Source organism: Lissotriton vulgaris, chromosome 1_1, assembly GCF_964263255.1.
Source record: "Lissotriton vulgaris chromosome 1_1, aLisVul1.2, whole genome shotgun sequence".
NCBI lineage: Eukaryota > Metazoa > Chordata > Amphibia > Caudata > Salamandridae > Lissotriton > Lissotriton vulgaris.
Window position 1 is genome coordinate 1,768,551,902 of NC_141685.1, and position 14,679 is coordinate 1,768,566,580.

At 47.8% G+C, this 14,679-nt stretch overlaps 2 protein-coding genes across 2 annotated transcripts in view; one reads left to right on the top strand and one right to left on the bottom strand.

Annotated features, from left to right (window-relative positions):
• Nucleotides 1–9,842, top strand: part of SNRPF (small nuclear ribonucleoprotein polypeptide F) — a 1,022,948-nt gene extending 1,013,106 nt beyond the window's left edge. The window contains exon 4 of the mRNA XM_086919078.1: nt 9,684–9,842. Within this exon, the coding sequence (XP_086775204.1) occupies nt 9,684–9,741 (58 nt within the window). The 3' untranslated portion in view covers nt 9,742–9,842. The remainder of the gene's footprint in view (nt 1–9,683) is intronic.
• CCDC38 (coiled-coil domain containing 38) overlaps nt 1–14,679 on the bottom strand; it is a 2,358,499-nt gene that overhangs the window by 848,928 nt on the left and 1,494,892 nt on the right. The gene's annotated exons all lie outside the window — the stretch shown is intronic.

The following is a 14,679-nucleotide window of genomic DNA, read 5'->3' on the forward strand; positions in this document are numbered from 1 at the left end:
AGCTGGGCGGTCTCGCTACCTCAGAGGCAGGGCCTATTGCACAGGGCAAATTGTTCGGCGAACTGTTCATCAAAGAACTGAAGAAGTTTGTTACCACCTTTTCCGCACTGGATAGGGCGCAATCTACGATAAAGAAGATCTTCCCTGGACGGGTTTTTGCTGGAGCCGGAAGAGGACGGGGCCACTCCTCCGGCCGCTCTTATCAACAGGGCCCTAACAATAAAAACCAACAGCGCCGCAACAACGGCTGGAACGACGGACGCCAGGGCTCTTTCTACCCCAGTAGAGGCGCGGGGAAAGGCCGCGACAGAGGCTATCGAGGTGGAGCCAATGCACCGGGAGGTCCAGCCGGTGAGTGTTACCCTTTTTTCCCCATCCGTGCTGGGGGGGAGGTTACGGGATCATCTCCACAACTGGTGCAAGATCACGTTGGACCCTTGGGTTCTCCAAACGGTCCGGGGTTTCAAAATAGAGTTCTACGGAACTCCATGTCAGAAGACACACCCTCGTCCGCTGGTTTTTTCCGCGGAGGACACAGTTCTGATTGGCACTGAGGTGGCGGAGCTCCTCAGGAAAGGAGCGATCCGCAGGTTGGTTATGCATCCTTCGGGTTTCTTGAGCAACATCTTTCTTGTCCAGAAGAGGGAAGAAGGTTTTCGCCCAGTCATAAACTTGAGAGAGTGGTTGGTTTACCGCCACTTCAAGATGGAAGGGATCCATCTCCTGCGCGACATCCTCCTCCTGGGGGATTGGATGGTCCATCTGGACTTGAAGGATGCTTACCTCTCGGTTCCCATTTTCCCACCTCATCGGCGGTTCCTACAGTTTTTATGGGACGGGATGGTCTTCAAGTTCCAAGCGCTCCCATTCGGCCTATCATCGGCTCCGTGGTGCTTTACAAAGCTACTTCGGCCGGTAGTGGAGAGTCTACGTGAGAGAGGCGTACGGCTGATCATTTATCTCGAAGATATCCTGATTATGGAGCAATCGTCGGATCGCCTCCGACAGAATATGAACATGGCTATTGCTCTGCTTCAGGACCTGGGGTTCGTGATAAATGCACGGAAATCCGAACTTCGACTGTTGAGACAGGTCATTTTTCTGAGCTTCTTAATCGATTCGGAGATGGCCTCCTTGAGCCTGCCCCTGCAGAAGATGACCAAGATTTGCGAGGAACTTTCTCAGGTCCTTCGGAAGGACAGAATCTCCTTCAGGCAGTTGGCTCGAATCGTGGGTCTCCTTTCGTCCTCGGTTCAGGCGATATTCCCGGGTCCCTTGTATTACAGGGCCCTCCAACGGCTGAAAGCGCAGAATTTCAGGAAGGGGCTCACGTATTCCGAGCTCATCTCTCTGACGGAGGAGACCATAACGGAACTGCGTTGGTGGATAGAGCACATGAGGGCGTGGAACGGGAGAGCGATTTTCGGCTCCAGTCCGGATCTGATCATAGAATCGGATGCCAGCAGGTCGGGCTGGGGAGCCCGATGCGGCACGTGTGTGAATAGCAGCACAATAATAACAAGCATAAGGGAAGGTTATTGACATGAAAAAATACTAACAAAATTCTTCAAATATAAAAATTCTATTCCATTTAATAGATATTCATATAAAAAACATATACATTACATACATAGTTACTTAAAAAATAATCACAGAGACCAAAAACTTAATTTATACAGTTATCATAAAAATTATAATCACAAATGTTTAAAAACATTAACAAGTGGCAAACAATACTTTCTCAGTAATGGTGCCCGATGCGGCACCATTACGATGGGGGGCCGCTGGTCGGAGGAGGAGCTTCGACTTCACATCAACTGCCTGGAACTCCTGGCAGGCTCTTTTGCGGTGCGATCCCTCACCCAGGATCGAGTGTCATGTTGCATCCTGTTACGCATGGACAATGTGTCGGCGGTGCAATACATCAATCGCCTGGGCGGCCCGCGGTCTCGGGCATTTGCGGAGCTGGCAAAGGACTTCTGGCATTACTGCCTGGAGAGGCAGATCTCTGTGCCAGCGGAATATCTTCCGGGTCTTCAGAATTTAGTTGCGGACTGGCATTCCAGGAACTTCCGCGAGTTCAGCGATTGGCGACTGGACCGGTCAGTCTTCCGGGCTTTGATGGCAAAGTGGGGTCCGTGCACGGTGGACCTGTTCGCATTCCGGCTCAATCGTCAGCTTCCGAAGTTTGTGAGCTGGAGGCCAGACCCGGAGTCGTCGGCGGTGGATGCGTTCCTGCAAGACTGGTCGCAGGAGCTGCCATACGCGTTCCCTCCTTTCCTGATGATTCCTCGGGTGGCGGTTCAAGTTCGCCGACAGCAAGCGTCCATGACCCTGGTGACACCATTTTGGCGGGCCCAGGCGTGGTTCCCTTCCCTGTTGGAACTGTCATTCGACTGACATTGTTCCCTTCTCTGCTCTCGGGTCCTCTGGGGGAACCCCATCCGTTGGTTCTGCAGGAGACATTGCACCTCATGGCATGGAGGATTTCAGGGGACGTTGGCAGGACGGCCGACTTTTGGTGGACGCTGCGGATCTCATTCAACGGGCCTGGGCCCCCGGAACCGTCAAGAGGTATCGCTTGGCTTGGGGACGGTGGCGGTGTTGGTGTCTGGGAAGACACGCCGATCCCGTGGGGACCGATGTTAGTCACATCTTGAATTTTTTGGCCAAATTGGCTCAGTCTGGGTTGGCATACCGTTCTATCAATTCTTTCAGGTCCGCCATTTCGGGGGGCACGCCCATATCGATGTTAAACCAGCGGGGGAACACCCTTGGGCTTGCAAATTGATGAAGGGCGCATGACTTTCTTAGCCACCGGAACCCAGGTATGAATGCCTTTGGGATGTCAACATCATACTGCGTTTTCTCGGCTCTTGGCGTGACAACCAGTATCTCTCCAGGAAGGAATTGTCAGCAAAATTGGCGATCCTACTTTGTTTGGTTTCTTGTAAACGCGTCTCGGATGTGAGGGCGTTGGACGTCACGGCTCGAATGTTCACTTCGGAGGGAGTAACTTTCATGGTCGCGAGGAGGACTAAGACTAATATCAGGTCAGTATCTTATCCTGTATTTCCGGAACAACCCAAGCTTTGTGTAGTGCGATGCCTTAAGGCTTATGAGGAAATGACAGCAGAGTATCGCCCTCCGGGGGGTCGTCAGCTCCTTATCGCCCTGCAGAATCCTTTTAAGGCGGTTGCATCTCCATCCATAGCTAGGTGGGTCCGTTGGATCATGACCAAGGCGGGGGTGGATTTGACTAAGTTTGGGGCACACTCCATGAGAGGTGCTATGGCCTCGAAAGCCGTACAGGTAGGTGGCCGGTTGGAGGATATTATGAATGCAGTGGATTGGTCCTCCGAATCCACGTTCAAGAAGTTTTATTTCAAAACCCATCTATGGCGCAGCAACGTTGGTGGTGGATAAGTTTTGTCACTGCATAATCCTTGCCTCCGTCCTGACATAGAAAGAGAAATGTCCTAGCTAACATAACGGAAAGTTTCAATTCTATTAAGGACTTGGAGGCGAGGATTATCCCTCCCCGAGACTGGGGCATCTCGTCCCACCCGGGAACCTTCGTATGGTCAGTAAGTAAGTTCTTACAATATGGGTTTGATGAGGGTTTGTTTACTGATGTGTCTAGATTCGACTAATTCATTCTGAAGATGGATAAGATGTTATGTGTTTCATTGGCATTGTGTTGCAAAAAATGTTCCTTCTGTTAGAGGACTTATGTAAATTGCCGCCTTATTCTTCCTTCCATGGAAGGGGAACAAGATTACAGTTTTTCTTATGTTGTTTAGGACAAGATTAGAAGATGGACTGAGTGGGTTCGCAGAGAATTTTCATCACAGAGAAGAAGAGGAAGCGGAAGGGACGTCATAAGCATATATACGGCGGACGCCCTCGGCATTGGACTATGGTTGCTATGGACACTGTGCCCCATGTGCTCAAGGGAGTTGTGGTTGGAATAAAGTTTTTTGTATGTTGACTTTGAACTTGCTATTTGAATAAAGAGAAGAAAGGACTGCATAATCTTCGCCTCCTAGTCCTTAGTAGAATTGAAACTTTCCGTTACGTTAGCTAGGAAATTTATCATTCTACGACTGGGAACCAGTAGAGGAGGAATCCTCTTTGCTCCCTATACAGGGCACAAGTCCTAAAAAGAAGTGGGGGGACACTCAAAGTTAGGTGGTGTCACTGGAAGTGACGTCACAACAGGAAGTGACATCACGAAAGGTAGTCTATCTCATTACAGGGAGCCCTGCTTCACTTGGGGGTTCACGTTAACCCACTGTCGAATGTAGTGTCATTGTTAATAAATCAGTTTATATGGTATAAACTGATTTATTAACTTTTAAGCTATAATGTACTACACATGTCTCTAACGAAGTACTTTAAGATAAAGAATTAAAAATGTATTTCGAAAAGAGCAAATAACCAAAAGTGAGTAAATCTTTAAAGATAAATTAAAGGTACAATAAATTGAAGTATGCATTTAAATATTATACCAACCTCACTTGCATTCAAACAGTACGCATGCTAACTTCCTCCATTTTTAACCTTATTTCCTAGGTGCATTTAGCTTCTTACCTCATTCATATTTAGAGCTGGACTGCAGATGTTTTTGGGAACATACACATTTCATTCATCAGCTGTGCGACTTCAAGCGCACATTAAACAGGTACAGTGCGCGTGCCAGAAATGCCAACGGCTCTCTTGGAATATGTGAATGTATTAAATTACATCAAAGGGCCCTGTATGAGAGTTTCTTTTTAACAGAACACCTTGCGTGTCCCATCCCTTTCTGCAAACATCCCCCATACTTTTTTGGATCTTTTGTCGACTGCTCTTGCATAGCAGTGGCTGACGGAGCAGGTGTCAACGCACTCCTGCCCAGGTTCAACATAACAAAGGTTACAAGGCGATGGGGTTTAAAGGACAAAGCAGAATTTTGAAAGGTAGCGCATTCACGCGCTACACAAGATTGAGAGCCAGCCCTGTACTTGGGAGATCCAAAGTCCAGCTTTTGGGTCGGGGGGATGGCGTCCACCTGGTAAAATAAGTGGGGGGACGCCATCCACCCACGTGCTACCCCGACTCGAGCCCTGTCCCTATACATGTGGAGTTGGTAGTTGCGATTGATACATACTTAGAGAGGGCAGTCTCCACTGTGCTAGAACCAATAAGCCGTAAACTAATTTAACAGACGGTTAGGAGAACCATGGTGCCCATGTCAGAGGGAGACGGGGGGGCTACCTCTGCTAATGTTAGAGGCCCCCCAAGAACAAGGGAAAGGCGCGCGTAGGGCCCCCTAAGACCACCTCTATGGATGCCTTCCAAAGGCTATGGCAGGCCTTTTTAAAGAGGCGCTATGAGAGCGATGCCCAAGAGGGTTCCCAACCGGGAGAGACACCTGACAAAGATACCTGCCCGCAAGATGAGGCAGAGGACAATACCGGGATGGATACCAATGAAGACGGTGACTCGGACAAGGAGCCAGGTCTGAGTAGAATGCCAGTTGGAAGAACCTCACGCCAACGACTACTCTGATACCTCATGGATGTTAAATCCCGAAGACATCTATCATCCCAGCTCGGAGAACTGGATCCCATCGCTGGTGGTGGCATCTTATGTAGCCAGCCGCATCAGAAAACCCCATGGACCAAGAGGTCTGCGGATGCCTGAAGGCTGAATATCCTCGGCCTGCTCTGGCAAATAAAGAGGATTACATCCCTGAAATAAACTCTAGAATGGCGACCTTCATCACAAATTGTATAAAAGACCCAACAAAGGGTCTAGACCGCTCTTGGCAGTCTTGCCAGGATAAGGGGCTAGATATCCTAGCCTGGGGCCGCTCACTAAGATTCTGGAAATGGCGGAAGACGCCAAAGAGACTGGCCACTTGAAAGACCCCGCAATACTCTCGAGTTGGGCCCAAAGGGCCCTTTGTTTCCTTGGAAATGCAAGTTGTGTGCTTTCAACAGAACGCAGACGTTCTCTGCTCATTAAAATTGAGCCCAGACTTCCGGAGTTAGCCACCACGTAAGCTGACCCAGTGGTGAACAGGGGTCTCTTCGGAGAGCCGTTCATTAAAGAACTTTCCCGGTTCGTGACAACTTTTTCCCCTTTTGATAAAGCTCAACAATCCATCAAGGAAGTGTTCAGCCAGCACATTTTTAGAGGGGCCGGAAGAGTTAGGGGGTGCTTCTCTGGCCGAGCATCGAATCCCAACCACCACAGGCTCAAACTAAATGCTCCATGCAGTAGCAGGACCAGAAATGCTTTGGGGGCCTCTATCCTTTGAGACGCTTGGCATATGCCGTGGCGGGAAAGGCGCTTCCATGGAGCCAGCAACGCACCCGGAGGTGTCAGAGGTAAGGAATATCCGTTCTTTACTACCAGAGGTGCGGGGACAGTTGCAATGGTTCCTGGACAAGTGGGCCAAGATTACACTAGACACTTGGATTCGACAGACGGTCACTGGGTTTCACAAAGAATTCCACAGCACACCGCTCCAACGGTCTTGACCTCATCTCTTGGTCTTTTTGCAAGAAGAATCGCAGGTGGTCGGCAGGAAGATAGCAGTACTCCTCCAAAAAGGAGCCATTGTACCTGTTTCTCCTCACCCCAGAGGAAGTCGAAAAGAAAGACAAGGGTTTCCAGCCAGTGATCAATCTTCGGGATTTCAATCGGTGGGTGGTCTCCCGCCATTTCAAAAAGGGAAGGGATCCACCTTCTCAGGGATCTTGTTTTACCAGGCGACTGGATGGTACGGCTCGACCTGAAGGAAGCCTATCTGACAGTGTCAAACTTTTTTACAAACAGACTCTTCCTCTAATTTCAATGGAGGGACCGATTTTTGGAGTTCACTTGTCTTCTGTTCGGTCTGTCCTCAGCACCTTGGTGTTTTACCAAGCAGCTGAGATCAATCATGGAATGGCTGCACACTCTAGGTGTAGGCCTCATAGTCTAGATCAACGACATCCTTCTGATGCACCAGGAGGAGGTGGTGTTGCTTTCCCAATTTCGAATGACTCAAACTCTCCTCCAGGACCTGGGGTTTATCTTGAACGATCTGAAATCGGTGTTCACACCAACAAAATGTTTGACCTTCCTTCGGTTAAAAGTTGACACCGTGCAGCAATGCCTGCAGCTACCCCAACCAAAGATATGTTGGATTCGCAGGGAGCTATGCCGTACCTTGGCAAAAGACACCTTCTCCCTGCGGTACTTTGCTCAGATTGTCGGTCTATTGTCGTTCTCAATCCAGGCGATCTTTCCCAGACCACTTTATTATCAGGTGCCTCAACGTCTGAAGACTCAACATTTACACCGGGGTCTAGCTTATAATCAGAAGGTAGCTCTCTCTCCAGAGGCCGATTCGGAACTGCATTGGTGGTTAGAACACATGCAAGCCAGGCACGTTAGGGCCATTTTCGGCTCAGAGCCAGAGCTGGTGATCAAGACGGACGCCAGCCGTATTGGATGGGGCGCTCGTTGCAGGGGCATTACCACTGGTGGTCAATGGTCAGAACTGGAGGAGTCTCTCTTCAAGACGTCTTGCGCCATCCTCCTAAAGATGGACAATATCTCCGCAGTGAGATATATCAATTGCTCTGGGGGGCACAAGATACAAGGTTCTGGTGGATCTGGGCAAGGATTTTTGGAACTACTGCCTCAATCACAATCGGTACGAGGGCGTGTCCTTTACAAATGGCCAACGGACAAAATCCAATACTATGATAGTTCATTATCCAGCGTTTCCTGACCACCATAAATTGTGTATGGTATGTTGCCTCAAGGCCTATGAGGAAATTAGAGAAGAGTATCGTCCTCCTTGGACCTCTCAACTTTTCCTTTTGTTGAAGAAACCTTTCAAACCAATCTCAACGGCTACGATTGCACGCTGGGTGAGATGGATTCCGATGGACAATGGAGAAACAGCCGCCCTCATCCTCCTAGACCTCTCTGCAGCCTTTGACACCGTATGCCACCACCCCTAACAACCCGCCTCCTCAACACTAGGATCCAAGGAAAAGCGCTAGACTGGATCACCTTGTTTCTCTTCGACAGAACCCAGAGAGTCCGCCTCCCTCCCTTCCACTCAGCGGCCACCGAGATCATCTCTGGAGTACCCCAAGGCTCCTCGATCACCCCACCCTCTTCAATATCTACATGAGCCCCCTCGCCGCCATCGCAAGCAAACAAAACATCAACATCATCTCCTACGCCAACGACACCCACCTGATACTCTCCCTCACCAAAGACCAAGACACCGCCAAAACCATCCTCCAGGACGGAATGAAAGGCGTCGCAGAATGGATGAAGCTCAGTTGCCTGAAGCTGAACTCAGACAAAACGGAGGTCCTCATCCTCGGACAATCCCCATCTGCCTGGAACGACTCCTGGTGGCCCACGGCACTGGGCTCCGCGCCAACACACATGGACCACGCACGCAACCTGGGATTCATCCTGGACTCCTCCCTCACGATGACGAAGCAAGTCAACGCCGTCTCGTCATCTTGATTCAACACCCTGCGCATGCTCCGAAAAATCTTCTGATGGATCCCCACCGAAACCAGAAAAACTGTCACCCAGGCGCTCGTCACCAGCCGACAGGACTATGGAAACGCCCTATATGCAGGAACCACAGCCAAACTTCAGACACGACTTCAACGGATACAGAACACCTCCGCACGACTCATCCTCGACATCCCTCGACACAGCCACATATCCGCCCACCTGAGAAACCTGCACTGGCTCCCCGTCTGCAAGAGGATCACGTTCAGGCTCCTCACCCACGCACACAAAGCACTACACGACAAGGGCCCGAATACCTCAACAACCGCCTCACGTTCTACATCACCACCCGCCAACTCCGCTCCGCCAGCCTCGCCCTCGTCCCACGAATTCGCAGAACCACCACCAGAGGAAGATCCTTCTCGTACCTGGCAGCCAAAACATGGAACTCCCTCCCCGCACACCGATGACTGACCCAGGGCCATCTCACCTTCAGAAAACACCTCAAGACCTGGCTATTCGAGCAGTAGCGACACCCCCCTCCCTTCAGCGCCTTGAGACCCTCATGGGTGAGTAGTGTGCTCTATAAATGTAATGATTGATTGATTGATTGCAAGTAGCCAAAATAGATACCTCATCCTTTGGCACATACTCCGCAAGGGGTGCCATGATGTTGAAAGCCTTCTTGCTGGGGAGTCGCCTAGAGGACATCCCTCAGAGCAGCGGATTGGTCCTTGGACTCCATTCTAAAGGCTTTTTATTTCAAACCTATCTTAGGCATGGCCTCGCTAGTGGTCAATTAGATTTGAACTAGCATATTCCGAGCCTCCAGTTCTGACATAGAATGAAAAATGTCCTAGCTATTGGGAAGGAAAGTTTCAATTCTATTAAGGACGCGGAGGCGAGGATTATTCCCTCCCAATGCATTTTGTCTGCTGGTACCCTCCCTGGGTATCTCACCTTCGACTGTTGGATAAGTATATTTATCTTTCATAAACTTCAGTTTGTTATTGATCAGGATGCATTGTTTTCTCGGATGTGTTTGCAATGTTACTTTTTATCACTGTCTCATTTGTTTAGATTTGCTCTTAGTGGACACTGTAATTATACATTCTGTTGGTTCTTCTGGTTTGCTGATGCGTTCTCTATTATCTACGCAGGGTCGGATCTAAAGCAAGATTATTGATCAGAAAACTGGATGACTTTTGTTTCGCCTGAAGAAAGAGGAAGTGCTGTTCCTTGCTACTGGTAATATGGAACCATCTTTATGGTTGTTACTGGTTCTATTACAAAGACTCATGGGATTTTTAGTCTTTTGTTTGACATGTTGATAAGGCTGCTAAGTGGAAAAATAAAGGAATAGTTAACCATAATGCTAGCCTCCACGTCATAAATATAATTGAAACTTTTCTTCAAGATAGCTAGGAAATCTTTCTTTCTCCATGCTGGCTTGTGTGTGATTTCATAAGTTACGTGACAATCACATGCAGCAGTTGAAATGCTGCGAAACCGGTAAGAGTTACCCCTCCATATGATGGAGCTCAAGCTCCTTAGAATAGATACCTAGACTTTGTCCCCCGCGTTTTTGTCTACTTTATTGGGATTACAGTCCCTCAGCGTCATGTCTATCCTGGTTCATCCTTGGAAAAGGAAACTAGTCAAAAGATTTCACTGCATTAATGGGAGAAATTACTATGTGAATGACAAACTTTTCAAATATAATGTTATAAAAAGGGCAACTTCCCTTTAATATTTATCAACTTGTAAATGAGAAAAATGTCAGCCTTCTCACCTGAAATATTTCCCACGGATGGTGGAGATGCACTAGTTACACAGACACATTCCAAGTAACTGCCTGGGTAAACCTGGTGTCATTCTTAGTATCTTAATTCAGAAAGTATTTCTTCTTGAAAGTGTGATATGAGATCCTGTTATACCTTTGCAAATTTCAAGTAAATGAAGACACCTGCTGAACTGAGTACATAAACAGAAATTGTACACATATGTAGAGTTTTCCCCTTAATCGTTTCTGTCTGAGTGTAGTGCCACCAGTTTTAATGTAGTAACCCCAAACATCGCGACCACTACAGACATGAAACCTTTGATTTTGTCATATTACAAACTGTTGCTCTTCTGGATCATATACTGAGACAGCATTTACTAAGCACTGGCAAAGCCAATAGATTTGACTTTTTAAAAAGTTAAAGTGCTTGCTAAATGGTAGAAGACTCGATGTGTGTGGTTGTATTGATGCACAAGTCACTGGGTGTGAGGGTTTTCAGGTAGAATGTGTTGGAGTAGCAAATTATAAATAAGGGAGTGACTGGATGCATGAATGGATGAATGGGTGAGTAGATAATTAAGCACTGATGGCAGGAGCTGAGATCAGTCTCCCGCCACCATGACTGTGGCCATCCATGCACTCACTCACTCATCCTCACATAAACACATCCCCTTTAACAATATCCTTTTAGTCCAATAACATGTAGTCCTACTGTAAGAAATTGAGTCATTATTTGTGGGATTGAGAGCCCCACCCAAACAATAAATACAATCCTGGTCAGGGTGAACCACACAAGTCGCTAAAAAAAACAATGCTTAACCCTCTGACACTATCAGGCTTGTTAGAAATGGGGATTTCTGGTAGGCTTGCGCCAAAGCCAGGCAGAAACCACCACTCTAGTCAGGGCAAGGAAGTCACCCGCCAAAGATAACCCCTGCTCCCCCCTTGGTAGCTTGGCACGAGCAGTCAGGCTTATCCCGGAGGCGATGTGTAAAGCGTTTGCGCGTGCACCCAGAAACAACACCCAAGGCCAACCACAAAGGAAACTCCACACAAGGTTATATATAAAAATAGCCTTTGTATTATACCAAACACATTAGATAATAAACACACACTTTACACTGTGCCACTTGCACGGGCGGAATTTACAGGGGATTATATACACAGGACAGGGGCACATGGACCACTGTCAGGAATAAGCACTTGGTAGGACTAGCACTGTGTAGAAATAGCACTTTGTAGGAATAGCACTTAGAACATAGAATAATTGTAGCACCAAATAGCAAATGTAGCACACAACCAGTAACCACTGGTAGAAGGTAAGTACAGCCTACACAATCCTAAAACACCTTAGGAATATATCACACAGGGAACCATGAACTCACAAGTAGAAACTATATCAGGAAAAACAACCTCCTGAGCATAAACAAAAATTTAGAGATATAGGCAGCAAGCATTGCATAAACCACATTAGACAAGTATCACATTGGCGCAGAAATTACATAACTGACCCCAGGCCAACTTGACCTCTCAGGGGCTCACAGGCCCAATATCCAGAATGTCTGGGCTGGCTGCGCAGGCCGCCAAGGAAGATTCGCAAGGGCCTAAACGAAGCAACTGCCCACTAAGTGCTGGGCAGCTGTAGGAACTGAGTCTGGCACCAGCGTGCCTCCTGGCTCTCTTCTGGGGCTCTGAAGAAACAATAGGGTCAAAATAATGTGGGAGCCTCGTGGGCTCGAGGTGCAAAATGGCCTCAAATCACGCTAGAGCCTCGTGGGCTCTGATTAAATTGCTGCCAACTGGGGGGAGCGGCCTGCTGCCAGCCAGGGCCGCTCTACCTCCCGAAATGCCCCAAAATCAGGTGGAGCCTTGTGGGCTCTCAAGAGATGCTGCCAACACGTTGGAGCCTCGTGGGCTCGAGAAAGGAAATGCCCTCTGGGGCCTCGAGGGCTCTGAACAAGTAGGTCCCCGTCGTTGGAGCCTCGGGGCTCAGGATGCCTCAATGCCCCCATGTCACGTCGGAGCCTTGTGGGAGCCTCGCAGGCTCTAAATAACTAAAAAACTGCCAGGGTTAGTGTGTCAGAATGGTACACCTACGCTCTAAGGATAAAAAAACAAAAATGAAACAAAGCTACAATTAAACAAATGAAATCTGACCTCAAAAAAGAGATCCGGGCAGAAAAACGTATATACAATGAGCAATTTTGGACAAAAATGCTTCATGTCAGCCAACAACAAAATTCTAAACAGTTCTGGGCCCAAATTAATGTTTTATCAAATGGAAAAAATCGGCATTACAACTCCGATATAACTGAGCACGTATGGCGAGCTCACATAGAAGCTACAAATAATCCCCAGAAAGCCCCCAGAGTTCCCTCTGAAAATGAAAACATGGAAGGCGACACAATCCAACTACAGTACCTCCAGTGATACGCCAATCAGAGAGCAGAGGACATCTGAGACACTGAAACCAACCTCACAGGCCCCAGATCACACAACATACAAACTGAACCTGAAACATCATAGTAATTCACAATTCAAACAAACGGAAGGCAAATTTAAGCAAGACCCTCCTGAAACATCAGGGTCCGATCAATCAACCGCCAACATTCAGATCACACAAAAACAAGTACTGAATGTTATAAAAAAACAGAGATCCGATGGGGCGCCGGGACCAAACGGCTTGCCCAACGCCCTATTTAAAAAATACGTAGCATTTTGGTCTAACCACCTAGCCACACTGTTTGCCAATATTTTGGAATCTCACACTATCCCAGATTCTTGGCGCTGAAGCATACTGCATCCAATATTCAAATCAGGGGCTTGTGCAAATCCCTTAAATTATAGGCTAATAGCCCTCAAAGATGTTGAGGCAACAATCTATGCTGCAAACTTGCTGAAAGACCTAGAGGATTGGGTAGACAACATCAAACTGATCCCCAACACACAGACAGGCTTTCGAGCCGGAATGGGCCCTTTAACAAACTTATCCCCTGTTACACTCTTGGCTAATCAATCTATTGCCAATTCAAAAGCTCTGTATGCATGTTTTGTGGATCTCAAGGCAGCCTTCGATAAGGTCCCTACAGGAGCCTTGTGGGCAAAATTGGAATCCTGGGGTCTACCCTCAAATCTATTGAATGCTATAATTAATCCCTATTCAAAAACATGGGTACAAATAAAAATGGGAGATGGTCGAACTTTAACAAACAAAATTACCACCACCAATGGCTTAAAACAGGGGTGCGTTCTAGCCCCCTGTTTATTTAATATATATTCAGCCGATCTAGACCATAACCTACGTTCGACATTAGGTGGTTCTCCAAAACTGGCGAATTTGAGAACAGCAAGTTTGCAATATGCCGATGACATTGTGTTGCTCTCCCAAATGCCTCGTGGCCTCCAACGTCTGATAAACAAACTAGTAGAATTCACAGACCTAAACCTACTATATATAAACTTTAAAAAAATGAAGGTCACGTGTTTTTCAAGTCCACATAAAAAAATGCCAAAATTCACTTGGACGATCAACAGTAACCGCCTGGACCATGAGGGGACATACACGTATCTGGGATTAACTTTGGATCACCACCTTAATTATAAGCAACACCAAGACCAACGGAAAACAAAAGCGAAACAGCTATTATTTGCATTTAAAATTCTGAAGAAATACTCAGTGACTGTTCAATGACCAACTTATTAAAGGTCATGCCATCAAAATGTTTACCTTCAATTACATACGGTTCAGAACTCCTAAATACAAAGGACGCAACATTATTATTATTAGGGAGTTTTGTAAAGCGCCTGGTTTACGCCCAAGGCGTGTCCCCGCGCTGTGGTAGGTAGGGTGTCCGTGAGCAGCCAACAGTAGTTAGCGTCTAAAGAGATAGGTCTTAAGTTTTCGCCTGAACAGGGTTTCCGAAAACTCCATGCGTAGTTCCATCGGCAGATCATTCCACCGCTTAGCGGCCAGGTATCTGAATGATCTACCCCCCATTCGTGTTTTCTTTATTTTGGGGATTTTCAGAAGACCTGTGCAAGACGAGCGCAAACTCCTGGTGGGCTCATACCAGGTGACCAGACTTTGTAATGGGGCAGGGGCTTTTCCTCTCAGAATGCGGTGGCATGTGGCCAATGCCCTGAATTCCACCCTACTCCTGACCGGAAGCCAGTGCAACTCCTGGAGCGCTGCCCTGGAGGGGGATCTTCTAGGAAGCCTCAAAACAAGGCGGGCGGTAGCATTCTGCAACACCTGGAGGTGGTTTAAAACCTTTTCCGTTGCCCCCAGATACAGCAGATTGCTATAGTCCATGCGAGATGTAACTAACGCATGCACCAGCGTCCGGCGAGCATCAATGGGTAGGAAATCCAGG